The 27969-nt window shown below is 41.6% G+C and overlaps 2 protein-coding genes across 6 annotated transcripts; one reads left to right on the top strand and one right to left on the bottom strand.

The window, feature by feature from the left end:
- Positions 1-75: 75 nt before the first annotated feature.
- Positions 76-18212, bottom strand: LOC124010434 (transmembrane 9 superfamily member 2-like). Of its 2 annotated transcripts, XM_046322851.1 has the most exons (18): positions 17925-18212; positions 15872-15939; positions 14718-14811; positions 14355-14482; positions 13956-14085; positions 13541-13668; positions 13065-13170; positions 12855-12934; positions 12031-12136; positions 11580-11627; positions 11054-11186; positions 10107-10226; positions 9806-9863; positions 9533-9692; positions 9170-9321; positions 8877-8988; positions 8502-8673; positions 76-675 (listed from the first exon to the last, which is right to left on the bottom strand). In XM_046322851.1, the coding sequence occupies exons 1-18, from the start codon at positions 18057-18059 to the stop codon at positions 608-610; spliced, it is 1998 nt and encodes a 665-aa protein (XP_046178807.1). In that variant the 5' UTR covers positions 18060-18212; the 3' UTR covers positions 76-607. The 2 variants fall into 2 exon arrangements, with proteins under 2 accessions (XP_046178807.1, XP_046178808.1); XM_046322852.1 differs by lacking the exon at positions 11580-11627.
- On the top strand, positions 17074-27557 carry LOC124010435 (RNA-binding motif protein, X chromosome-like). Of its 4 annotated transcripts, none has more exons than XM_046322855.1 (10): positions 17074-17369; positions 23352-23477; positions 23785-23891; positions 23984-24137; positions 24332-24472; positions 24582-24696; positions 24823-24939; positions 25018-25109; positions 25649-27340; positions 27428-27557. In XM_046322855.1, the coding sequence occupies exons 2-9, from the start codon at positions 23369-23371 to the stop codon at positions 25963-25965; spliced, it is 1152 nt and encodes a 383-aa protein (XP_046178811.1). In that variant the 5' UTR covers positions 17074-17369; positions 23352-23368; the 3' UTR covers positions 25966-27340; positions 27428-27557. The 4 variants fall into 4 exon arrangements, with proteins under 4 accessions (XP_046178811.1, XP_046178812.1, XP_046178813.1 ...); XM_046322856.1 differs by lacking the exon at positions 17074-17369 and adding an exon at positions 22545-22638 and having other exon boundaries at positions 24359-24472; XM_046322857.1 differs by lacking the exon at positions 17074-17369 and adding an exon at positions 22545-22638 and having other exon boundaries at positions 27253-27340.
- The last annotated feature ends 412 nt before the right edge of the window (positions 27558-27969 follow it).

Raw genomic sequence — 27969 nt, 5'->3', positions numbered from 1 at the left:
TTCTAACTACATATTCTTATTTTCATATCAACCAAAATATAGCCATAAAAATAAACAGATTTCTTCATGGCAGAGTCAGTTGTAGATATTTATACAGATTCCAAACGATAGTACAGGTCATTAAATGGTTAGGATGCTACAGCCCGCCCTCACCTCACCAAACAAATATAAAAACAAAACAGAAACAGAAAATGTGTAAAGGACAGACCCATAGGTGACATTCTTTAAGTATCAACACATCTTCTGAATACAGCAGAGTTGGTGAAAAATAAAAATATAAGTTTAGGTTTCTCAGAATATAAAAGCAAAATAAAGTACTTTTGTTTGTGTTTTTTTACATTAGAAATGGGGAAAAACATCATTTTGGAACATCCTTCACCACCCTCCCCTAACCAGTCACCCGCTAACTTAGATCTTTGGAACTCACCTCGTAGATGATCAAGGTGCAAGTCAAATCCAAATGTCAATTAATCTTAGATGGTAAAAGCCAAAATAATTACGACCGCAACATATCAAGTTTTCAAGTCATTCAAAGGGCTTCCTTTCCTCAAAGCGGTCACTGTAAAAGCGCTGCACTGGGAGAGCAGGGAGTCCGGCCTTCATTCCGTTAGTCCACCTTCACCACACTGTAGATTTTATTTACAAACCAGAAGCAGGCAAAGAATCCAATTGTGCCTGAGGAGGAAGATAAATGGGGGAAACTCTTAGACACAGTACTGCTGTATACAAAATAAAACACTACATTACACACTCAATATAAAGTGAAGTTTGAAACGCTATTAGCGCACGCTAAGTAGCCAGCCATTTCACTTCAGTCACACCAGCCTAATCTCAGGAGTTGATAGGTTTGAAGTCATAAACAGCGCAATGCTTGATGCACAACAAAGAGCTGCAGGCAAAACACCGAAAGTGCTGTTTGAATGAATGTTTACGCGCCTGCTTCTGCCTACCACCGTTCAGTCAGATACTTACATACTTGTATGCTCAGTCAGATTATATGCAACACAGGACACACTAGATAATATCTAGTAATATCATCAACCCTGTAGTTAACTAGTGATTATGATCGATTGTTTTTTATAAGTTTAATGCTAGCTAGCAACTTACCTTGGCTTACAGCATTTGCATAACAGGCAGTCAGTCTCGAGAGAGAGGCAGGTCGTTATTGAGTTGGACTAGTTAACTGTGAGTAAGGTTGCAAGATTGGATCACCCGAGCTGACAAGGTGAAAATCTGTCTTTCTTCCCCTGACCGAGGCAGTTAACCCACTGTTCCTAGGCCGTCATTGAAAAAAGGATGTGTTCCTAACTGACTTACCTAGTTAAATAAAGATTAAATAAAGGTGTTAAACAAATAAAAAAATTGGCGCACAAAAATACCGATTTCCGATTGTTATGAAAACCTTAAAAAAATAAATAAATAAATAAATCGGCCCTAATTAAATCGGCCATTCCGATTAATCGGTCAGCCTCTAATTCATACCATTTGACTTATATCACATTTGGTTGCATTACAGCCTGAATTCAACATGGATTAAATAACACACACAGTCAAAAGTTTGGACACACATATACTCATTCAAGGGTTTTTATTTGTACTATTTTCAACCTTTTAGAATAATAGTGAAGACATCAAAACTATGAAATAAGACATGGAATCATGTAGAAACCAAAAAAAGAGTTAAGAATCTAAAATCGATTCTGATTTGTTTTAAAAGTAGCCACCCTTTGCCTTGACAGCTTCGCACACTTGGCATTCTCTCAATCAACTTCATGAGGTAGTCACCTGGAACACACATTTCAATTAACAGGTGTGCCTTGTTAAGTTAATTTGTGGAATTTCTTTCCTTAATGCGTTTGAGACAATCAGTTGTGTTGTGACAAGGTAGGGTTGGTATACAGAAGATGGTCTTTTACCAAATAGGGCTCAGTCCATATTATGGCATGAATATAAATAAGCAAAGAAAAATGACAGCCCATCATTACTTTAAGACATGAAAGTCAGTCAATAGACAATTTCAAGAGCTTTGAAAGTTCCTTCAAGTGCTATGGTGAAACTGGTTCTCATGAGGACCACCACAGGAAAGGAAGACCCAGAGTTACCTCTGCTGCAGAAGATAAGTTCATTAGTTACCAGTCTTAGAAATTGCAGCCCAAATAAATGCTTCACAGAGTTCAAGTAACAGACATCTCAACAGCAACTGTTGAGACTGCGTGAATCAGGCCTTCATGGTCGAATTTCTGCAAAGAAACCACTACTAAAGGACTCCAATATGAAGAAGACTTGCTTGGGCCAAGAAACATGGGCAATGTTAGAGCGGTGGAAATCTGTCCTTTGGTCTGAGGAGTCCAAATTTGAGATTGTCTTTATGAGACGCAGAATAGGTGAACGGTTGATCTCCGCATGTGTGGTTCCCACCATGAAACATGTAGAAGGTATGATGGTGCTTTACTGGTGACACGGTCAGTTATTTAGAATTCAAAAGGCACATTTAACCAGCATGGCTACCACAGCATTCTGCAGCGATACACCATCCCATCTAGTTTGCGCTTAGTGGGACTATCATTTGGTTTTCAAAAGGACAATGACCCAACACACGTCCAGGCTGTGTAAGGTCTATTTGACCCAGAAGGAGAGCGATGGAGTGATGCATCAGATGACTTGGCCTCCAAAAAGCACCCCACCTTAACTCAATTGAGATGGTTTGGGATGAGTTGGACTGCAGAATGAAGGAAAAGCAGCCAATAAGTGCTCAGCATATATGGGAACTCCTTCAAGACTGTTGGAAAAGCATTCCAGGTGAAGCTGGTTGAGAGAACACCAAGTGTGTGCAAAGCTGTCACCAAGGCAAAGGGCAGCTACTTTTGAAGAACCTAAAATATTTTGATTTGTTTCATACTTTTTTGGTTACTACATGATTCCGTATGTGGTATTTCATAGTGATGATGTCTACACTATTATACTATGTAGAAAACAGTAAAAAAAAAAAATCCAATTAAAAACAACAACTCTTGAATGACTAGGTGTCTAAACTTGACTGGTACTGTATAAAGTCGTGGCCAAAAGTTGAGAATGACACAAATATACATTTTCAAAGTCTGCTGCCTCTGTATGATGGCAATTTGCATATACTCCAGAATGTTATGCCATGCAAATGAACCTAATCCCCCAAAAACATTTCCACTGCGTTTCAGCCCTGCCACAAAAGGACCAGCTGACATGTCAGTGATTCTCTCGTTATCACAGGTGTGAGTGTTGACGAGGACAAGGCTGGAGATCACTCGGTCATGCTGATTGAGTTCAAATAACAGACTTCAAAATGAGGGTGGTGCTTGGAATCATTGTTCTTCCTCTGTCAACCATAGTTACCTGCAAGAAAACACCGTCATTATTGCTTTGCACAAAAAGGGCAGTCAAGGATATTGCCGCCAGTAAGATTGCACCAAAATCAACCATTTATCAGATCATCAAGAACTTCAAGGAGAGCGGTTCAATTGTTGTGAAGAAGGCTTCAGAGCGCCCAAGAAAGTCCAACAAGCGCCAGGACCGTCTCTAAGTTGATTTAGCTGCGGGATCGGGGCACCACCAGTACAGAGCTTGCTCAGGAATGGCAGCAGGCAGGTGTGAGTGCATCTGCATGCACAGTGAGGCGAAGACTTTTGGAGGATGGCCTGGTGTCAAGAAGGGTAGCAAAGAAGCCACTTCTCTCCAGGAAAAACATAAGGGACAGACTGATATTCTGCAAAAGTTACAGGGATTGGACTGCTGAGGACTGGGGTAAAGTTGTTTCTCTGATGAATCCCCATTCCGATTGTTTGGGGCATCCGGAAAAAAAGCTTGTCCGGAGAAGACAAGGTGAGTGCGACCATCAGTCCTGTGTCATGCCAACAGTAAAGCATCCTGAGACCATTCATATGTGGGGTTGCACATCCTCCAAGAGCATCTTCTCCCAACCATCCAGGAACAGTTTGGTGACTAACAATGCCTTTTCCAGCATGATAGAGCAACTTGCCATAAGTCAAGTGATAACTAAGTGGCCCAGGGAAAAAAAACATCGATATTTTGGGTCCATGGCCAGGAAACTACCCAAGACCTTAATCCCATTGAGAACTTGTGTGTCAATCCTCAAGAGGCGGGTGGACAAACAAAAACCCACAAATTTTGACAAACTCCAAGCATTGATTACGTAAGAATGGGCTGCCATCAGTCAGGATGTGGCCCAGAAGTTAATTGACAGCATGCCAGGGCGGATTGCAGAGGTCTTGAAAAAGAAGGGTCAACACTGCAAATATTGACTCTTTGCATAAACCTCATGTAATTGTCAATAAAAGCCTTCAACACTTTTGAAATGCTTGTAATTATACTTCAGTATTCCATAGTAACATCTGACAAAAATATCTAAAGACTGAAGCAGCAAACTTTGGAAATTAATGTGTCATTCTCAAAACTTTTGCCCACAACTGTATATAATTATTTTCTTACTCATCTACACACAATACCCCATAATGACATTTATTGAAAATGAAATACAGAAATATCTAATTTCCATAAGTATTCATACCCCTGAGTCAATACTTTATAGAAGCACCTTTGCCAGCGATTACAGCTATGAGTTTTTCTGGGTAAATTGGCTCCCGAGTGGTGCAGCGGTCTAATGCACTGCATCTCAGCGCTAGAGTCGTCACTACAGACACTCTGGTTCGAATCCATGCTGAATCACAACCGGCCGTGATTGAGAGTCCCATAGGGTGGCGCACAATTGGCCCAGCGTCTCTGGACGTGGCCGGTGTAGGCCGTTATTGTAAATAAGAATTTATTCTTAACAGACTTGCGTAGTTAAAAAATAATAATAAAGTCTCTGAAAAGCTTTCCACACCTGGATTGTGCCACATTTCTCCATTATCCTTTAAGTCACATTGGCCTAGAGACATTTACAGTTATCAAAACATCACGCCAGGGTAAGTCTACAAGAAACCCAGCCCTTATTTAAGTGTTTCTAAAATACTCTATGGGAAAAATGAATGGTGAAAAACAATTGGAACCATTTCCTTGTTTGACCGCTAGATTATATGGGTATTATGACTCATACTGTGGTACTCTATAGATGGCCTTCTTTGTGAGGCATTGGAAAACCTCCCTTATAGATAATTGTATGTGTGAGTTACAGAGATGAGGTAGTCATTCAAAAAGTATGTTAAACACTATTGCACACAGAGTGCAACTTATTAGGTGACTAGTTAAGCAAATGTTTTACTTTTATTTAGGCTTGCCATAGCAAAGGGGTTGAATACTTATTGACTCAAGACATTTCAGCTTTTTATTAATTTGTAAAAATGGCAACAAAAAATATGAAAAATCCACTTTGACATTATGGGGTACTGTGTGTAGGCCAGTAAACAAAAACTATTCAGGCTGTAAGAGCAAGATGTGGAAAAAGTCAAAGGGGGTGAATACTTTCTGAAGGACTGTAAATACACTGTATGACATGGGTGTAATGTACGAACTGTACATGTCTTTTACAGCCACATACAGGTAGCTGCCAAAACAATGGAAACACTTGAGAAATGACCGATACAAATCAGGTGCTTCCACACAGGTGTGGTTCCTTAATTAAGCAATTAGCATCCCATCATGCCTAGAGTCATGTCTAAAAATGCTGGGCAGACCATTATTTTGGATACCATGGCGATGCCCCTCCATAGGATGGCAATGACCCCATCCACAGGGCACAGGGAGTGTTCACTGAATGGTTTGAGGAGCATGAAAACGATGCAAGCCATATGCCATGGCCTGGCATCAAAGCTTCAGTTGTCACTATGCATTGGGGCAGGTAATGTTCTCCTGGCATCCGCCAAACCCAGCTTCGTCTGTAAGACTGCCAGATGGTGAAACGTGATTCATCACCCCAGAGAACGTGTTTCCACCGCTCCAGAGTCCAACGGCGGCGAGCTTTACACCACTCCAGCTGACACTTGGCATTGCGTATGGTGATCATAGGCTTGTGTACGGCTGCTCAGCCATGGAAACCCATTTCATGAAGCTCCCAACAAACAGTTATTGTGCTGACGTTGCTTCCAGAGGCAGATTGGAACTGGGTAGTGAGTGTTGCAAATGAATCAGACGGTTTTTGCTCGCTTCAGCCCTGTTCTGTGAGCTTGTGTGGCCTTCCACTTTGCGGCTGAGCCTATATCTAACGAACTGACTTGTTGGAAAGGTGGCATCCTATGACAGTGCCACGTTGAAATACAGTAAGGCCATTCTACCGCCAATCTTTGTCTATGGAGAGTGCCTGGCTGTTTGCTCGATTTTATACCTGTCAGCTACGGATGTGGTTGAACTAGCCCGAATCCACTAATTTGAAGGGGTGTCCACATACTTTTGTATATATTGTGTATGCCAAGGTGCATTGAAGCTGTTCTGTCTCAACGCCCTATCAAGACACTTTATATTAGCTGTTACCTGTACATACAAACCATTCAGTTTGTCAGAGTGGAAATGAAGTGAGCTCCTCTCTGGAGAGAACAATTTAATTGGGCAAAATCCTGGGAGAAAATTCATTAAAAATATATATTTTTTAAACGTTGAACACCCGTATCTGACGGCTCAATGAGAGCCATACAAGAGACTCCTGGATTAAGTTCTGAACAAAGTTGAGACGAGGTGAAATGGGAAGGACGAGGATTGGGTAAAAATCTGAAATGGGGCAGATTAGAATTATTCCGATGAAGCCCCTTTATTTTAGATTGATGGATCTTCTGCCAGCCCATCCCAAAATTGCTTATCGCAGTCTTAAGATGGAGGCTGACACTGTTTCGGTGATATAGGCTACATCTGGCCCTTAAGACGGTAAATGCCTATGACTTTAACTTGATTTATTAGGATCCATCTGATAGGAGGTCGCCATAAGTTCATATGTCTATATAATATTTCGGGAGAGAGAAACTCATTACTTCAGGAGTAGTTTTGTATCGACTTTCCTTAAATTGTGTCCTAGGTCACGTGTGTGTGTAAGAAAAGGCCAGACAGGGTCGAAGTGTCGTTACCATGTCAACAGTGTCCATTTCTACCCGTTCCACATCACAGTAAGGACAGAGGGCGGGAGGCAGATCTGTTCATAGCAGTATTGTTGTTGTGAGTGTGGATACCCAGTAATCGCCCACATTGCTCTCCTCCTGGTAGACAGCTATATATTTTCAGTGCCGGCGAAGGGAAGTTGCCATAACAGCCGTAGTCAAGGATGCTGGTGCATCTATTAGAATCCATGGCAACCTGTAAATTGGGCGCTGCCTCACGTTTATTTTCTAGGAGACGAAAGCTACCCTCTCTCTAAAACCAACACCTATAGGAGGGCTAACCATTGATCAACTACTACAAGCAGCAATTCACAAATACGTCCAGTATTCGTTTGTTTAAAACGCGTGCTCAGTTTTAATAGTGCTAATAATAGGTCAAATCCAGTCAAATGTCCCACTGAGGAGACCAGGGGAGGGTCTGTTGATCTTTGAGCTTTTTTACAAAAAAATTATCAGGTTTGATGAATACCATAGATGAACATATATAAGAGTAGGAACATGGAGAGGTGGTCAGAGAGCATGGCTGAGTGCTGTTCCACCACAGCTCCTACGACCAGCTCTTTTCCATGAAGTAGAGTGGGAGGAGTTCACTGTGTGGAACACCGTCTGTCTGGCCTTTCTCCCTCCTCTCAGCATATGAATGAGCTGCTCAGTGCCAAACTTGGCACAGGAACCAGGAAGAGGGAAAGCCACTAAATACAACCCATTTAGAAGACTGGTTTGTATCCCTCTACAGTATAAATTACCACATTAAGACTACAAGCTGTTCATTTACCATTATGATCAAGAAAATTTTTAAAATGATGAGTCTTTATCTGGTCTCAGTTTAAAGGATGCACTCCAGCATCTCCAAGGAGACTTCTTTAAAATGTTGCCGTAAGAAGGAAATGTCTGCGGTAAAAGTCTAAGTGCATTTAGCAAAGAACAGCTGTACTACCAGTAAAACTAGAGGAACCAGAGGTGTGACGCCTGTCACGGGGGAAGGGGGGTTGAGCAAGCAATACTTGCGCAATACTAGTGCATTCCTTGGTCTATGTCGTCACTGGAACGGGATAGGGTTCCTGGATCTTAGCAAGTGTGTACAGGGCCGGGCTGAGCAGCCCCTTTGATGTTAATCAACCTGGCTTCTTCAAACACTAAGCAATTTCCATTGCAATCCCCACCTCCTCCTCCTGCTTATAGTCTTTACAACACAATCCCTCTGGGACAGATCGCTACTCCAGAAGATTTGTCACCGCCATTCATAAAACTGCAAGCGGTATGTGTTGAAGGACGGGCGGGTTAACGCCTCTTAACCACAGTCCATGAACAAACAATAGGACAGGTCTTTGCAAATAATACAAGCTAATGGTTCATTGAGACACACACCGGCCTGTTTAACTATCACATTCATAAACCTCGCTCACGCAGTGTTCCCAGACCACTCACCTGTGAAGAGGAAGAATATGAGCACCATGATGGAGGTGTAGCCGAAGTAGAGGATGGTGCTGGCGGCTCCTACGATCTGCAGCTTGGAGAAGAAGTAGTGGACGGCGTAGACGAACAGGTAGACGGCCGTGAAGCCGCTGGTCAGGAACGAACGCCACCACCAGTGGTAGTCCTACAGGAAACACAAAGTTACGCTACAGACATTCTGGATTTGAAAGAGTTATTACGTTGGCTATTATGGTTGAAGCAGTTACCCTGGTAAATGTTTAATGGTGTTTCCTAGTACACCATTGTCCACATTACAGTAAATGTACACCTACACGTTTCAGTAGGCCATTCTGAAAGAAGGCACTGAATAGTATGGTTTCCTCTCACCTCCGCACACAAGTGGAAGTAGCATAGCAGGATGGTAGCCTCAGAGCAGGTAATGAGGAGGATGATGAAGACCAGGAAGAGGAAACCAAACATGTAGTACATCTGGTGAGACCTGGAACAGAAGACAAAAACATTTAACTAACTATTACATCAATCAATGAAGTCAGTCAAACAAGTCTCCCAGCAGGCGAGTCGCTTCTACCAGAAAGATCAGCAACAGACAGACGGTCGGACAGGTGACAGGACACACAACAGCATTACAGATGTTTTATATATTACAAATGGCTTCCTACCAGATGCTATTGAGGATGAAGAAGAGCTGGATGAAGATGCAGCCGAAGGGCAGGATGCCCCCCATGACGATGCCGGGGACAGGCTTGGTGAAGAACGACTGTTCTGGGATTTGTCTGGGGATCTGGTTGGTTCTCACCGGCTGCTCAATGGCCTGTAGAATGGAGCAAGAGATGGGTGGCAACTCATCAAGAAATGGACAGTTGTAGCCATATTAGAAAGGGCTGACTTTTAAGGTGGACAAAATATCAGGGCCCGTATTCATAATCCAGCTCAAAGTAGTTGTGCTGATCTAGGGCCAGTTTTGCCAATTAAATCATAATGAATAAGATTCCATGGACAAGGGGATCTGATTTGAGACTCACGGGTCTCTTGAAGCCGAAGTAAGCACCGATGAAGGTGAGGGGCACGGAGATACCAAACCACAGAGCTAAGATGGCCACCAGCGTGCCGAAGGGGATGGCAGCCGACGAGCCTTCCACCCACAGGATCAAGTTCATCAGGAAGAAGTCTGCAAACACAATCCTGGGGAAGGAAGAGACAGATGTGAAGCCTCTGTACATATCTTCCTGTTAAGGAGAATTTCAAATGAATGCAGCTTTGGATGTTACAGTACATACAGCGAACAGCTGACCTACCCTGGACACAACAGTGCTGTCAACAGGACATTTGTCTTCCATTTCTCACCACCGAAAGCTGGGGAAATACACATGGGGAAATAAGGGTTCAAACCACAAGCTATAAACTGGGCATACAGAATACAGACTATTCAGGCAGAAATACATATCCAACAATGGTTGGAGGGAATATCATACTGTCCGATCACTGTAGCCCTGAAAGTATGATCTGTTTGGCATTCATATCATTCCCTTCTCATACTCAATCTTATTACATTAATTCACAGGTGGTTCATTGATGAGTATGTCAAATGGGGCTTACTCTTGTAGAGGCGTGCTGACACGTATCCTGCAGGGGTGCCCAGCAGAACCCACAGCACCACAGAACAGGTCATCAGAGCCCCTCGGTTAGCTGGAGACAGGAACCCCAGGCAGGCCAGGACTAGAGGAGTCAAACCGATGTCACCATCACTAGAGAATACTACCACTACAGTAATACTACCACTATTACACTAGTAAAATGTCAATAAGATAATTATTATTACTCCATTAAAAACTCATCCCTATAGGTCATGTAGACTTGAGTTCATGTTGAATAAACCATCTTCTGAAGATGCTGTAAGGCATTGTGATTTTACGTTGCTTATTAACCTCCACAGGATCGGTGTCCCCACCACAAGATGGTTGAGCTAACGTAGGATAATGTGATTAGCATGAGGTTGTAAGTAACAAAAAAAATCCCAGGACATAAAAATATCTGATATGGGCAGAAAGCTTAAATTCTTGTTAATCTTACTGCACTGTCCAATTTACAGCAACTATTACAGTGAAAGAATACCATACTATTGCTTGCAGAGACTGCACAATTATGAACTTGAAAATGTTTTAATAAACCAATTCGGCACATTTGGACAGTCTTGATATAACATTTAACATATATGCAATGGTTCATTGGATCAGTCTAAAACTTTCCACATACACTGCTCCCATCTTGTGGCCACATTCTAAATTGAGCCTGGGCTGGAATAATACATTATGGCCTTTCTCTTAAATTAAAAAAATGGTACAAAAAAATATATATTTGTGTTATATTCTCCGACATTAATTTAACATTTTCACAAACTTCAAAGTGTTTCCTTTTAAATGGTATCAAGAATATGCATATTCTTGCTTCAGGCAGTTAGATTTGGGTGTCATTTTAGGCAAAATTTTAAAAGAAAGGGTCAGATCCTTAAGAGGTTTTAAAGCATCTGGGGAAGAGTTACTTACAGAGGGTGATGAAAGTCATGATGAAGATTTGGGTTCCCTGGCCGAGGAACACAGAAAGCAGCATGCCCTTCCTGGGAGGCCTAAACACATCCCCGTGCACCTGCTTCCACCCAGACTCCTCCTGGGCATCCTCCTGTTGGGTTAGAGTGCACCACAACCAATCAGAACCAATGGAATGGTCAAATTTATGCATATTCAAATTGCTTCGTTACAGATAAGCCAATCACCAAGAGTGACTCATTAGCCCATCTTCCAGCTCATCTAACACCTGCTAGTGTAGCAAAAACCACATAACCATGTTAGCCAATGGCTATAAAATATGGTGTAGACAAGAACTGTTTAGCCCAGAGGTGGTTAAGATAATTTTTTACATTTTTTATTCAAAGGATTGTTCAGTTGTAAATGATGGCCTGCACTACACCACATTTTAAAAGGTTTACAAGTTATATGACACTTCAAGAGGTACCTCCCAGAAATCACACCAACAATCCCCAATTTGTGCTCAAATGGCTTTCGATAACCTTACATAGAATATGGATTTTCCTTGTGGTGGTGGAGCCTTTATCAAGTCTTCCTGTGAATATGAAATGTTACAAAAGTTTCATGCTTGTGGTTCAGCAACATGGTCCTGTGTAGCTCAGTTGGTAGAGCATGGCGCTTGTAACGCCAGGGTAGTGGGTTCGATCCCCGGGACCACCCATACGTAGAATGTATGCACACATGACTGTAAGTCGCTTTGGATAAAAGCGTCTGCTAAATGGCATATATTATACAGAACATAAATGACTTTTGGCAGATGAATCCCCTGCCTCCGCCCCATTCACTCATGAAGGATTCCTTTGCGTACAATGGAACACAAATGAATAATCCAGTTCTGTTTTGCGGCATGTAACTTGGTTTCATACAATCGTATAGTTTGCCGGTCAGAGAAGTGAGATGGTGAGTGTCTCAAAGAGCTGCTCTGTGCGTTTCTTTACCTGGTCCACCTGGTTGTACCTGGCGATGTCCTTGTGCAGGGTCCTCAGCATTATCATAGCCACCATGCCAGACAGGAAGAGCACGATGACCAGAGAGTTCATGATGCTGGAAGGAACAAAAGCCATGCGCCATTAACATGACAGCAGAAGAGCACCACATTCTAATCTACCGTATAACAGCACTGGAATGGGAATATTTAACATGACTAAAGTTCCTATTACATTTAGAGTGATCAACATACTGTTGAGCATATTTGGTTTATTAGACATGATTTTCAGTGTTCCATTTGTGACATTTAAGGTGCAGGTTGGTCACTAGACTAGATGCTGTATGTTATGGATTAAACTCATATCTATTGATAGTGATTGACTGGAAACGTCACTGCCTTTTGGTTTTGACTTCATACAAGTCTCTCAGGCTGGTGTTTACAGAACAGTTGTCTGCTGATTAGGATATAAGGAAGGGCCTTCTCAGAGGCCTGTTAAACATTTTCTCTACTTCTATGCTGTTAAGTCCCTTATCAAGGCTGAGTGTTGCGAGACCTAGCGTACCTGAGACCTAGCGTACCTGAGACCTAGCGTACCTGAGACCTAGCGTACCTGAGACCTAGCGTACCTGAGACCTAGCGTACCTGAGACCTAGCGTACCTGAGACCTAGCGTACCTGAGACCTAGCGTACCTGAGACCTAGCGTACCTGAGACCTAGCGTACCTGAGACCTAGCGTACCTGAGACCTAGCGTACCTGAGACCTAGCGTACCTGAGACCTAGCGTACCTGAGACCTAGCGTACCTGAGACCTAGCGTACCTGAGACCTAGCGTACCTGAACCACTGGATGTTGGTGTGAGGCATGGAGACCAAAATGTAGTCCCATCTAGAGGCCCACTTGATGTCATTGTTTTCCTGTGAATGAAGAAATTATTATTTGAGAAAGAGAATACTTTAATGCTTCTATGAACTATGCTGTTGACCAAACACATGGTGTACTTGTATGTGTAAAACAAATACTTTGTGGTTAACTGTTCTAATGTACCTCGAAGCTGACAGAGTAGGTGTAGGTGATTTTCACATCACTGCTAAACTCTCCAGGAACCTCCATGGGAGGGCCTTCACATGTCGGTTTGTCAGCATTGTTGATACTGTCAATCACACAAACACACATTAGACCACTAGCTACAACACAAAACCATTTCAAAAAGTATTAGAAAGTTGGGGGCTTTCCAGTGCTTCATATGAAACTCTGCTTGTCTATACCAGATGCATGCTGCAGTGCAAAAAAAGTAGGAGTTTTGGACTCCTCTGGTGAAATGTGGAAATTACACTAATCAACAATAATATTAAACAACCGTACGTGGCAGACAGTTGTTCATCGAGTATAGAACAGTGCATATTCATGGCCACCTATGGAAGCACCAGCGACCGTATGTTCAAGTGCGGCTAATGAAAATGGAATAGATCTGCTCATACATCACCTGATTTACACGCCATCTGGCCGTCTGAAATTCTTACCTCTTGGGCTCCAGTGTGGCAGCCACCAGGCGAGCTCCTCTCCACCCCTCCCCTTCCCCATTGTGGTAGGTCAATTTGATGTCCACGTGGTTGAAGATGTAAAATGTGTTCTTCTTGTTGAAGTCAGACTGAAAAGAGAAAAGATTCCAGTCAATTACCCCATATTGCATACTAAACACAATCATATTCAAAGTAGGTTATCATTAGAGCTATTATAAAAACAGCACGACTCACCCTAATACGACACACTCACCCCACTCATGGTCCAATCTAATGATGTTGTTACAACTGAATATTACCATTTCACAACACAGCCTGTCCTGAACTAGAATTGGCATAGCTACAATCTCTGGTGTTATCAGATAGATATTGGGCAACCATCCTGTGTGTGAGATATTGTAAAAGTATGGCTCACATTGATGACACAGGCATCTTTAGCGCGCCCTTCGGTGGTGACGAGGCAGCCGATGGGGAATCCAGGATTGCAGTATTTCTGACTGTCTTCCACATCATAGCACCAGGTGACTGGCATGTTGTCAACAATCCTGAAAACAAACACACATTTTGTTAAACCCAATTAAAAAAAATACTCAAACTGGAAAAGCCCTGCAAGTGATTTGGTTGACACAAATCTGTCTCCCGTTCATCCACCTCCGTCTAACCAAATGCTGTGCAAACATAGTGTTAACCTCTTGTATAGGATTCGTATCATGCTAAGGGGCCCTACTATGCCTGGGGGTAAGCAGACCCATTTTCTGTAGAATTAAGTACAAGTATCTCAACCTATTCAGGAGAAGGAGAATGATTAGCTCACCAATGGTGCTGGTAGTTCAACTGCATTCCTCTCTTGAGGAAGTCCAGCATGTTCTTATCCTCGGTTTTATCCTTCACATAGGTTTTGGTGCACAATTTCTTGCATTTCTCATCTTTTTTGAATGAGAACTGAAGGAAAGTGAAGAATAAAAACTCTTGACACTGCCATAAAGTAACACATAAATGGGTATAACAGGAAGAACAGGGCAGCTTGAATAGCCGGTCTTGTCTGGAGTGATTGAGCAACACAAAACAATGGAATCCAATACCTGAAAAGCTGGGCCCAGAAGACCTTTAGTGTAATTAAAGCCTGGTGGTACATGCCAGACTATCAATGAAACCTGTGATGACAGAGGTGCCCTACCTTGTATGGCGACGTCTCAATTCTCTCACCAAATAGCACCTGGCCCAGGTTCTCAGACGGTCTCCTCTCGTTGTCATCTTTGCAGAAGTCAAAGCTGTGAAAGGAATTTGTTGACTATGAATGTGCAATGATCTAACAAAAGTAAGATACGGTAGACAGAGGTATGTACCAGTCAGAGCTGCTGCCAAAGTTAAAGTAAATAAAAACTTAAATTAATAATTTAGAGAAAATTTTGTAAAAATTTAAATAATGAATATACTCAAGCCAAAACTAACTAAAATAAAAAAAAACAGTCATAAATTATGTTCAGTTTTAGTTGATTTTTCTTCTAAACTGTGTGCAAAATCAAATGGTGTTTTGAAGCCTTGGGGGGGGGTGACATCAGAGTGACATCGCTGACCAAGGCACTTCTCCCCCGATTGCTCAGTTTAGCCAGATGGCCAGCTCTTGGAAGAGTCTTGGTGGTTCCAAACTTCTTCCATTTAAGAATGATGGAGGACCTTCTTGGGGACCTTCAATGCTGCAGACACTTTTTGGTAATCTTCCCAAGATCTATGCCTCAACACAACCCTGTCTCGGAGCTCTATGGACAATTCCTTCGACCACAAGGCTTGGTTTTTGCTGTCAACTCTGGGATCTTATCTAGATAGGCGTGTGCTTATTCGAGCTCAATTTCGAGTCTCATAGCAAAGGGTCTGAATACTTATGTAAATAACGCATTTCTGTTTTTAAAAACCTATTTTCATTTGTCATTATGGGGTATTGTGTGTAGATTGATGAGGGGAAATTTGTATTTCATCCATTTTAGAATAAGCCTATAACGTAACAATATTTTGAAAACTTCAGGGGGTCTGATTACTTTCCAAATGCACTGTATGCCTTAATTTAATTTTTTTATTTAGACTCTTCGCTTTCAATTGACACCAAATTTGACATGCTCTTATGAACTGGAAATGACCTCACATGCATGCTTTCGGTCCCTAACACTAACAAAATAAATAATATAAAAATGAAATATTTGTATACAAATGAACTAAATAACAACTAGCCAATCAAGTCTGAAACCAAACAGAATTTCAAATAAAAATCAAAGATCTAATAGAAATAAAAACGAATACAAAAACACAACTATAATAACCTTGGCTACTACTTACACGTCATATTCATAGGGCAGAACTGATTCCACTGAGTCCAAGCGATTCACAAACAGCTGGATGAGAGTCTAAGGAAGGAGAGAGATGGTCATACAGGCATGTTGCCTAATAAATCTGTGCGATACCACTTACAGGTATACAGTCAAGGCACTGCCCAAACATGGAATATTAACTTAGGAGCTGAAGTGTTGAATAAAATTATAATTTTACTCCAACGATTGTCCATGGGGTTGATCCTTAAAATTATCGAACATTTTTACAAAATATTTACCCAACTTTTTTGAGCGCCGGTGCAGAAGTTGCGATTTAGATCACCTGACACGTGCACTAAAACTTGCAAACACCTGCAAGACTACGGTTAGTATGCATGCATCCGTCATGTTGATAGACTATTATATTATTTAATCACATTATAAGCGCAGCAATACGCACAAGGCAGCAGGCTACGCGCGAATGTTCCGACCATAATGCAATTAGCGGGAAACCACCATTGTGACAGAAAATATCCGTTAGGAATGTAGAAAGAGGGGAGATCTAATATGCAACTACTAACATGGGTTGCTATTATGACAGATGCTACGAATATACTGTACACGCGCATGTAATTTAGGTCATAAACACACAGAGGCCTGTGTTTTGAAGTCAGTTTAATAATACAACCAGCACTGAATGGTGTAGGGAATCATTGTACCATCTAAATTGCTGTGAAATATATTTTCAATAACAACAAATATAATTTTTACAGTTGTTTGAAACCTGTGGACGAAAACGACAGTTAGTTTCGGTTTTGGTCCACGAGCTTCGAACAGTGGTTTTGGCGAATATCATGGCCGATCACAACACTGGCGATTAAATAATACTGTGAAACACTAACGTACCACTATTAGCGCCAGATATATTATGGACATTTTAAGAAATAGCAATGGAAAAATAAATAAAACATGCGTAGCACCTTTAAGTACATTACTGTGATTGTTTTTAAACAAAATGGTCAAAAATAGCTTCTTAGTTAGAGCAATTTCTCAAGCAAGAATTTTGCTCGGACTATCTGGGAGTGGTCTGAGTGGTGGGGGGAACTGATAATTAGCTGTTATTGCCAGAGGTTAGGAACAGCTCTTACTCACACTATATTAGTCCAACCTCAGTGTGGAGATAAACACGGTGATATCACATTTCTGACTGCACTGGGCATTTAACACGCATATTTCGCTGTACGGTTTTGGAAACAAAATGAACGTATCTTTCATATCAGCCAGAAATAATTTTATGAAAACTAAAGGTTAAATTACTACACACCCTTTATGGGGATTAGGGTTCCCACATGGTCATACCTCCATGCTACAGTCCTTGTTTAAGGAGGACAGAGAGTCGGCCGTCTGTGTTAATTAGCCATCTAGCATGTCCACCTGTTCCCTTAGAATAACTGGGAAGGGAGTGTAACGTTCGTTCGTCGGCTGGACGTAGAAAGCCATTGATCTGTTCAAACCTGCTACATACAGTAAGTGTATATATTTAATTTTAAGATTCTCAGAAAATACAAGTTCCATATGTTTCGAAAACGGTATCGCAAGTGGTGATTGGCGTTTCTAAACGTTAAAACAGTATCGGGATTGTAGTTAACATGGTCATACCGGTAAGCAGCGCTTACAACTGAGAACCTTGCTTGAGATAAGGCAGAATGCCTTGGGTTCTCAAGAGCAAATGTTTTGTAGTTATCTTACTAGCCAGCCGTGACGGACAAGTTGCAGACTAACTAATAATGTAAACCACTTCAAATCAAGACTAGTCAGCTAGCAAACTAGCAACAACTGTTAACGTTACGTTAATGGTTGGTAGTTTAGCTAGTGAATAGCTTTGGTAACTAGTGCAACAGTATCTGTCACCTGACTAGCATGCAGCTAGCTAAATAACGCTAGGGACAAACCCCGTAACTAGCTAGCCAGTCAAAGGAAATAAACAAAACATCAAACCGTCAATTTGATGCACAAACTAGTTAGTTTACAGCGAAATGTCCATGTCAGTCCGTAAAAAAAGACCAAATGTGTAAATTTACCTGACAATCATCGCCTCCTTTTACATCTTCACAAAAACTCACTGGGGCTAAACCCGGAAGGTAGAATCCTGAACAAGTACTAAAGGCAAGTAACGTGAACACAAGTACAAATGCAGTGTCTATCCGCGTCTTCATTGTCCTGGTTTTGTTTCTAATTTCAATTCACTTGGTATGTAGCTAGTTCAGTTTTTGTTTCTGCGAGGAAAAATAACGTTAGCTAGCCAGCTTGTCAGCCAGTTGAGCTTAGATAATTAGCTAGCGTCCAACGCTACTTCTTCTATGATGTAATGGCTGTCCGCAAACCAACGTTAAATGTGCATGCCGCCACCTACTGTGCTGGAGTGTGGTCGATTACGGTTTACAACATTTCTAAATTCTCCTACCTAACTCAGTACTTCTGAGAAAATAAAAAAGCTACCTACTAAGTTCTAATAGACCCTCCCCCATCGCCTTCCAAACCCATTCCAACCTCAATGACCCCACACTTCAATCTTTCCCTCTCTTCAACATACTTACAACAATATAACAACACATGCTCCACCGTTTCAATCGACCATACACTCCAGATGCAAACCATACACTCCAGATGCAAACCATTCACTTGCTTGGCAACCAGCAACCTCTCTCTTCCGAATCTGACCTTTGAATCTTGGTCCACCAACCTTTCCTTGGAGGGCATATAAATGCCGGCCCTTGTGCTCAGTCCCATCTCTTCTGCCACATGTAACAGTTTAACTTCCATCCCTCTCCTCGCTCCGGACCCTCTGCGCACATCAACAACTGACACCCAGGAAGCATCATTACCCATCGCGCCACCAAGTTTTAATTTTAATTTTTTAAATTAATATCAAATCAATACATAAAGCACATGAGGGAACACAAGCATACATAGATTACAAACAATAGACAATCGAGCTAGGGGGTACAATATCACATAACAATTACACAAGGACCTTAAGGGACATGCATATACTTTCAATTCTAACAGCTTTTTTGTTAGTAGAGCATTTAACAGTCTTAAAATACAGTTCAATTTCTTTTTGTAGGTTACGAATATGTGGTTTTCTGTTTGTAAATTTACATTTGTGTATATGAAATTTGGCCAAAAGAATAATGAAATTAATTACTTCAAAATGATTGCGCTTATTTCTATTGTGTGTAAAGAATCCAAACAGTACATCTCTCCACAATAGTGTAAAATCTTCATAAATGTGTTCAATTATAAACCTACTGATGTCTTGCCACAGTTTTCTTACATGCATACAATGCCAAAAAAGATGCACAACTGTTTCTGGGTGGTCATTACAAAAGGAGCAATTTGAGTTGATGTTTTCCGTAAACTTCTTCATATAGTGGTTGGCAGGATAATATTTATGAATAATTTTAAAGGAAACTTCCTTCATTTTGTTAACAAGTAGGTATGTGTGTGGCAACATCCAAAATTTTTCCCAACAGATATTATCAATAAATCCATTCCAATAAGGCATGACATAAGGTATAGATACAACATCCTGCTGAAACAAGGATCGTATCGCTCTGTTGTTGAATGGACCAAAAGAGAAACAGCCATCGGGCCACAAAAGCCACGGCCCCCCCTCAGAGTGAGTGACGTCACCGATTGAAATGCTCTTAGCGCGCACCACCGCTAACTAGCTAGTCATTTCACATCAGTTACACACACATCTATAAAAATAGCTCTGACATCTTACATTTACCCAATATCAATTATATCTTGTTTCAAATCTCTTTAACAAAGGTATGCTTTAAATGTTCATTTGTGGAATATCTTTCCTTAATGCGTTTGAGCCAATCAGTTGTGTTGTGACAAGGTAGGGGTGGTATACAGAAGATTGCCCTATTTGGTAAAAGACCATTTCCATATTTTGGCAAGAACAGCTGAAATTAGCAAAGAGAAATGACAGTCCATCAAAAATATGAAATAACCCTTTTGTTGTTGAAGTGACCCAAACAGGTTTAAACAAATCCTAATATATTTGAGATTCTTCAAAGTAGCCAACCCTTGTCTTGATGACAGCTTTACACACTTTCGGCATTCTCTCAACCAGCTTTATGAGGAATGTTTTTCCAACAGTCATGAGTAAGGAGTTCACACATATGCAGAGCACTTGTTGGCTATTTTTCCTTCACCCTGCGGTCCAACTCATCCCAAACCATCTCAACTGGGTTGATTGAGGTTGAGTGATTGTGGAGGCCAGGTCATCTGATGCAGCACTCTATCACTCTCCTTGGTCAAATAGTCCTTCCACTGCCTGGAGGTGTGTTTTGGGTCATTGTCCTGTTGAAAAACAAATATAGTCCCACTAAGCGCAAACCAGATGGGATGGTGTATCGCTGCAGGATGCTGTGGTAGCCATGCTGGTTAAGTGTGCCTTGAATTCGAAATTAATCAGTGTCATCAGCAAAGCAGCATCACACCTCCTCCTTCATGCTTCAAGGTGGGAACCACACATGCGGAAATCATCCGTTCACCTACTCTGCTTCTCAAAGACAGTGGTTGGAACCAAACATCTTAAACTTGGACTCATCAGACCAAAGGACAGATTTCCACCGGTCTAATGTCCATTGCTCGTGTTTTTTGGCCCAAGCAATTCTCTTCTTATTGGTGTCCTTTAGTAGTGGTTTCTTTGAAGTATTTCAAATGTGAAGGCCTGATAGTCACTAACTTTACCTACATGTACAGTGGGGCAAAAAAATATTTAGTCAGCCACAAATTGTGCAAGCTCTCCCACTTAAAAAGATGAGGCCTGTAATTTTCATCATAGGTACACTTCAACAATGACAGACCAAATGAGAAGAAAAATACAGAAAATCACATTGTAGGATTTTTAATGAATTTATTTGCAAATTATGGTGGAAAATAAACTTTTGTTATTGACCAAATACTTATCTCAATACTTTTATATACCCTTTGTTGGCAATGACAGAGGTCAAACGTTTTCTGTAAGTCTTCACAAGGTTTTCATACACTGTTGCTGGTATTTTGGCCCATTCCTCCATGCAGATCTCCTCCAGAGCAGTGATGTTTTGGGGCTGTTGCTGGGCAACACGGACTTTCAACTCCCTCCCAAGATTTTCTATGCGGTTGAGATCTGGAGACTGGCTAGGCCACTCCAGGACCTTGAAATGCTTCTTACGAAGCCACTTCTTCGTTGCCCGGGCGGTGTGTTTGGGATTGTCATGCTGAAAGACCCAGCCACGTTTCATCTTCAATGCCCTTGCTGATAGGTTTTCACTCAATCTCACGATACATGGCCCCATTCATTCTTTCCTTTACACGGATCAGTCGTCCTGGTCCCTTTGCAGAAAAACAGCCCCAAAGCATGATGTTTCCACCCCATTGCTTCACAGTAGGTATGGTGTTCTTTGGATGCAACTCAGCATTCTTTGTCCTCCAAACACGACGAGTTGAGTTTTTACCAAAAAGCTATATTTTGGTTTCATCTGACCATATGACATTCTCCCAATCTTCTTCTGGATAATCCAAATGCTCTCTAGCAAACTTCAGACGGGCCTGGACATGTACTGGCTTAAGCAGGGGGACACGTCTGGCACAGCAGGATTTGGGTCCCTGGCGGCATAGTGTGTTACTGATTGGCTTTGTTACTTTGGTCCCAGCTCTCTGCAGGTCATTCACTAGGTCCCCCCGTGTGGCTCACCGTTCTTGTGATCATTTTGACCCCACGGGGTGAGATCTTGCGTGGAGCTCCAGATAGAGGGAGATTATCAGTGGTCTTGTATGTCTTCCATTTCCTAATAATTGCTCCCACAGTTGATTTCTTCAAACCAAGCTGCTTACCTATTGCAGATTCAGTCTTCCCAACCTGGTGCAGGTCTACAATTTTGTTTCTGGTGTCCTTTGACAGCTCTTTGGTCTTGGCCATTGTGGAGTTTGGAGTGTGACTGTTTGAGGTTGTGGACAGGTGTCTTATATACTGATAACAAGTTCAAACAGGTGCCATTAATACAGGTAACAAGTGGAGGGCAGAGGAGCCTCTTCAAGAAGAAGTTACAGGTCTGTGAGAGCCAGAAATCTTGCTTGTTTGTAGGTGACCAAATACTTATTTTCCACCATAATTAGCAAATAAATTCATTAGAAATCTAACCATGGTTAGACCAACAATGGGATCTGACAGTAACCATGGAGGAACATCCCCTATCACCACAGAAGGGCCAACCTCAAACCACTTTCATCAGCAAGCTTTCCAACTGTCCAACCAAAGCCACTGCCTTATCTACTAGCACACATCCAACCCGTCGTTCGTTTGGTTGTCATTAAGAAGTGGGGCGGACGATACGTTTGATTGGTTAGTCTTCCAGACTCTTGGCAAATATATTTACAACTAACCCTCCTTGTGCCATCTGTGCTCTTGGTCTTCTCTAAAGTCGTGTTAGTTGAAATGTTGCAAGCAACCTACCTATAACATTATTACTGTTCAATGCTGTCATATTTGTTCTATATTTGTATGCCCATTAGAAGAAAACAAAAAATGGAAGAAAATATAATATTAAAAATTATATCAGACATTCACATAAAGAGGCAGTGGTTTTACTCTTTGCTGTGCTGGTTTTTCAGATATAATATGCATAAATTGCAAGCTACTTCCGGATGCGTGATAGCACGTGATCGTTATAAATTTACATCCATCGTTTCGCAGTTTTCTTGAGGCGCCAGCGCGTTGAGAAAATCGTAGAGGTAGGTGTCAAGCACCGTTCAAATGTATTTTGTGCACAATGTTTTGCAGATAGTAAACGACCAACTCACGTTAAAATCAGATAAAAACCCCATACATTTATGCATGCACCTATTTTTTAACATCCGAATAACAGCTAGCCAGCTTCAAATGAACTAGTCGCCATTTTGAGTTTTGTTGAATGAACCCACAGTTTTGTCCGGTTGTTATTTATTGTTAAATGCACGTTTATTGTTAAGTTACTAATAATACACTTGGACTGACATGTTCCCACGTGGTAATTCTGATTTAAACGAACTAGTTTGTAAATCCGCTTTACTTGCCAGGTAACTCGAGCTAGTATAATTGATGTCCTGGCTGGATGGGAATTGGCAGAGATACGTTTGGTTTGGAAATGTTAGCTAGCCATTCATTCCACTTTCGACGCCATTTTGTCCTGCATGTTAAAGCTTAACAAATATACAATAACAGTGTACATTAACTTTCTAATCGTAATTAAGTAGAACAACACACTAAGTACACAACACACTAACTTGCTAGACACCACGTAGACCCGAATCAAATATTAAGCTAACGTTAGCTAGTTAACGGCATGTTTCGAAACCGAGGTCTGGAGGGAGGACAAATTGTTTTCCCCAACATGCCTTAGTCCAAGCATGCTCATTTGTTGCACAAACAGTCGATCTGGTGGCTTAAAACTATTTTCTCCTATTAGATTAAACCCACGCAAATATGGCAGAGGCAGACCGACCAGGGAAGCTATTCATCGGAGGCCTGGACACTGAAACTGACGAAAAGGCCCTTGAGAAGTATTTCAGCAAATATGGCAGAATAGTGGAAGGTACATATTTTTAAACATGTTTATTTTATCTTGGTTATGAAGAATACACCTAAATGGATTGCTGTTACATTGCAATAGTTATGTCCCAATAAAGACATTACTGTTGCTATTGTATGAGGACAGAACTTATGCAAATTGGAACTGCTTGGATCTCAATTATGAGCAATTAAGTGAATAACATAATGGTTTTGATAAGCAATGAGCTGGGGAAAAACACCAATACCTCAATTCTGAGCATCAGTTCAGATTAATATTTTGTAACCTAGTCATCTTGTCTGCATTAAATATCTATTTTTTTTCTTTCTAGTTCTGTTGATGAAAGATCGGGAAACAAACAAATCAAGAGGTTTTGCTTTTGTGACCTTTGAGAGTCCTGCAGATGCAAAGGATGCTGCACGTGAAATGAATGGGAAGGTAAAGTTGTGCATTTTTTTAAATCTACTTAAATGACCCTAGTGTCTAGCTTGTGTACATTCCTAATGTTCACTTCAATCTCTTTTTAAAAGTCGCTTGATGGAAAGCCAATCAAGGTTGAACAAGCTACGAAACCTACTTTTGGACGCGGCCCACCACCCATGCATCCACGCAGCCGTGGTCCCCCTAGAGGCCTTCGAGGATCTAGAGGAGCACCAAGTGGAATGAGGGGTCCACCATCCAGAGGTAACTTTGCGGAAGTACTCACCGGAGTTGTTGTATTGGGCATTTATGAATAATATATATATATTTTTTTAAACTTACATTGGGATATGTATGTAGGCTATGAAACTGGCATTTGTCTTTTGAAATTACTTTTTCACATTGTTTCGTGAGTGCTGAGTTTGCCATTAATATTTGCATTTCTTGTCTGCCAAAAGACTACTATGATAACATAGGAATTGTAGAACCCTTTTTCAAAGGGATTTCATCCAGAGGCCCCCCACCACTGAAGAGAGGACCTCCGATTCGTAATGGAGGCCCCCCACCCAAGAGACACGCTCCTTCTCCTATGGGTAGAAGTAAGTGTGAATACCTCTCTTGAACTTATTGCTGTAAGGAATGACTAACCACGTAGTGCCACAGACTTCTGTTCTCCTGATAATTACTGCCAGATCTTGTTTTCTTTAGCTCCCATGTCCAGGGACAGGGACCCCTATGGCCCACCCCCTCCCCGCAGAGAGTCGATGTCCAGAAGGGATGATTACCCATCACCAAGGGATGACTATTACAGCACAAAGGACAGGTGGGTTTGCCCATTCAACAAATATCTTACTACTCTGTTTGCGGTTGGTTACATGTTCTTAATGTTACTTATAACATTTGTAAAATTGCTTATTTATACAAGTGGCATGTTTTCCCATTTTGACAGCTATTCTAGCCGGGACTATACGAGTTCCAGGGATACAAGGGACTATGCACCACCACCAAGGGATTATCCCCAATCCAGTTCCCGTGATGACTATGGGTCAATGTCCAGGGGCTACAGGTATGTTTGACTTGTGACTCTAAAGATTGGTTGAGAGTTCCGTTGACATAAGTAACGTTACACCATTCCTTTCACTAGTGAGCGTGATGGCTATGGTGGAGGCCGGGAACCCAAAAGCTATATGGAGCGCCCTAGTGCAGCCGCATATCGAGAGCCCTACGGTGGTTACGGTAAGATTGACCACTTAAGTATAATGGACAAAAGTTGCTCCAGTCTCCCACAACCTGCTCAATGTCCCCCTGGGAGCTGGAGACCTTACATGCACCGCAAGGGAAACATCCAAAAAGCCTCTTAACCATTCAATGTTCATTCTACAGTGTCACAAAATACTCCCTCAAGGAGTCGTGCTCAAATCTGTTTTTGTAGGGTGAAACGACCCTCACAAAACCATCAAGACCTCACTGAAAAACTGTGACCAATGTGAGATTCTAACAACTGGAATTCTAAAAGGAAAAAGCAGCTCCTCAACAAAACCATGGCATGCTCAAAGGGCTTTCATTGCCTAATTTATGATCCCCCAAGCTTGGATAAATAATCGCTGAAAGCACCTAAATGTTAAGTTTTGATCAGATCCCTAGCATATTGGAGATTTAAACGTATAGTTGCAATTGATAGTCTTTTAAGAAATACTCACAGAAAACATTGGCTCATAATTCAGCAAAGTGTGTGAAGTGAAAATTGCCAATTACCTGACCCATTGACCCTGCAGGTAACTCACGCAGCGCCCCACCCTCAAGGGCCCCCCAACCATCCTACAATGGCAGTGGCGGAAGCAGTCGCTATGACGACTATGGCAGCAGTTCCCGGGATGGCTATGGCGGTCGTGAAAGTTACCCCAGCAGTCGAAGTGACCCATACCCCCCTAGCCGTGGTGAGCGAATGGGCAGGCAGGAGCGGGGGCCAGCGCCCCCTATCGAGAGAGGCTACCCTCCTCGTGACGCGTACAGTGGCTCAAGTCGTGGAGCACCCCGTGGTGGCCGCGGAGGCACCAGAGTCGATAGAGGAATTGCCCGCAGCAGATACTGAGATGGACTTGGACATCAAAGCGACCGCTACGTAATGCGTGTTCATTCACTACTTGTATAAGTGGGTGGAAAGTTGGAGAGGGCAAAAAAACTAGGATGTCAAATTCCATGGACAAGCATAGGTTTTGAGATGTTTATCTTCAGGCTTGTCAATTTCTTTTTGTTTTAAGTGTTAAAATACTTTTATTTCCCCAGCCCATGTAATGATATCATTGCCAAGTGATGCGTGTTTAGTTTTTGTACATTTAGTGCTGTTAAGTCCTGCTATGCCCATGGATATGGCTTTCGTATACTAATAAAGTTTTTAACCAAAGTTCTTTACGCAACACTAATGGATGTTCTGAAAGTGACAAACTATTACATAAATGTACACCGATTGCCCAGCGCACATCAACAAGTAGAGATCATTTGAGATGCAGAGCTTTCAACTGTGACGCTTGTAGATGACACTTAGCAGTCCTGTACTTTGCATTGTCCAACTGGGTTGTCGGAGGACAACGCAAATGTCAATCAGTGTAGTTTTCCCTCAGTGGAAATGGAGTCATCGCCATAAAGCCAAACAATGCTGGCTTGCAACGACCTTACCAAAGACCAACAACCAAACGCCAGAGTCTTTTCAACCCGACTGATAGTGTCAACAGCTGGTAAGCAAAGCAAAACTTTTTGTTTCTCGTCTGTTAACTTAATTTCTCATTACCGTGAATTGCAGTCTGCTCAAAAGGTATAGTGTTCAAGAGACTGGATGCCCCAGGGAATGAAACGAATCCATTTAGTTCAATTGAGGTAGCTTTTTTTTGTAGTCTTTTATCTACAAAATTTTGATTACATACATTTTAAGAAATTGTATTTTACTTGATAAACAATGAATTAGCCACTAAACCTACGTTACGGGTCAACATCTAACTTGTCAACAATGCGCAGAATCACAAAAGGAGATCACCTTTGCTGGGCACTTGTTTTTTTTCAACTCATCCCAAAAAATGTTTGGCAATTTTTTTTTACTGAGGGGCAATGTTCATAATAAGGAATCTTTTTTTGTGTACAGTGGATTTCATTTTATTTTTCTGTGCCATAGTCAAAGATCAAGCTTGTCTCAAGCATGCCAATTCTCAAATGGAGACCACTCGGAAGAGCAGCCATGACCTAACAACCAAGCTGGAAAGTGAATGGGAGCGAGAATCAAATCGGACCATTGCGTTATTTGAAGGGGATGCAGAAAGATTGGGTTATCAATTTTATGTAATCCAAAAGAAATGGCGGGATGTTAATTTATATTTTCTTGTTTCAGGATGAGCAATCTTTTGGAACTATTGCTGATTAAAGCCGTCCTGTTGGATTCAAGTGGATGTTGGACCACTGCATAGAGAACCGAACGTGTATGACCACCACCTTCAGTAATCAAGAGTTTAATAGCTACATGTAACGTTTTCAGACTTAGTAGACTATTTGCTTCCCTGTTCCAGGTACCAGTGCTGATCATGTGATGGAACCAGGCGTGGTGGCAGATCTATGGACAGAACTCTGGCTGAGAAATAGGCCTTCAATTCTTCATGTCTATTTTTGCCAATAAAACGTTGTTTTTTTTAAAACTTGGAATTGTTTGGTGTCATTTAGATTTGTTTGCTGTTCAGGACTGTCTGCAAATGACAATGGTTAGCCACTAAGTGGTTGATTTTTATATGGTGCCCAAAAGCAAAATAACTTAATTCCTGGAGTTTTGGGAGTCGATGAAGATGTTAGACTAGAATGTAATGCAGATTTCGTTCTGTTTGCTGAGGCACAATTGTGGTCGCTACTTTCTACAGCTTTCTGTTGCATATGGAATGTGTCCCTTCAGATAACATGATTTATCTCTTTCCTGATGTTATGTCAGTGGAATTGGAGGCACAAAGCATTCAACCATAGCTCAGAATTCACCTACAGTGTCTCAGGTGTGGAAGGGCGAAAGGTTATTGCATAGGATTGAAACCACCATCAATATAGGTATTGCTACAGTGCTTGTTAT

Source organism: Oncorhynchus gorbuscha, linkage group LG23 (genome assembly GCF_021184085.1).
Source record: "Oncorhynchus gorbuscha isolate QuinsamMale2020 ecotype Even-year linkage group LG23, OgorEven_v1.0, whole genome shotgun sequence".
Classification (NCBI taxonomy): Eukaryota; Metazoa; Chordata; class Actinopteri; order Salmoniformes; family Salmonidae; genus Oncorhynchus; species Oncorhynchus gorbuscha.
This window is presented reverse-complemented; position numbering and strand designations above follow the sequence as displayed.

Coding starts and splice junctions, on each gene's coding strand:
- LOC124010434 (XM_046322851.1), bottom strand. CDS start 18,059: ATGAAGACGCGGATAGACACTGCATTTGTACTTGTGTTCACGTTACTT. Junction 13,171..13,540: donor GCCACACTGGAGCCCAAGAG/GTAAGAATTTCA, acceptor TGTGATTGACAG/TATCAACAATGCTGACAAAC. Junction 676..8,501: donor CATATTCTTCCTCTTCACAG/GTGAGTGGTCTG, acceptor CTTCCTCCTCAG/GCACAATTGGATTCTTTGCC.
- LOC124010435 (XM_046322855.1), top strand. CDS start 23,369: ATGGCAGAGGCAGACCGACCAGGGAAGCTATTCATCGGAGGCCTGGAC. Junction 23,478..23,784: donor ATATGGCAGAATAGTGGAAG/GTACATATTTTT, acceptor TTTTCTTTCTAG/TTCTGTTGATGAAAGATCGG. Junction 24,940..25,017: donor TCAATGTCCAGGGGCTACAG/GTATGTTTGACT, acceptor TCCTTTCACTAG/TGAGCGTGATGGCTATGGTG.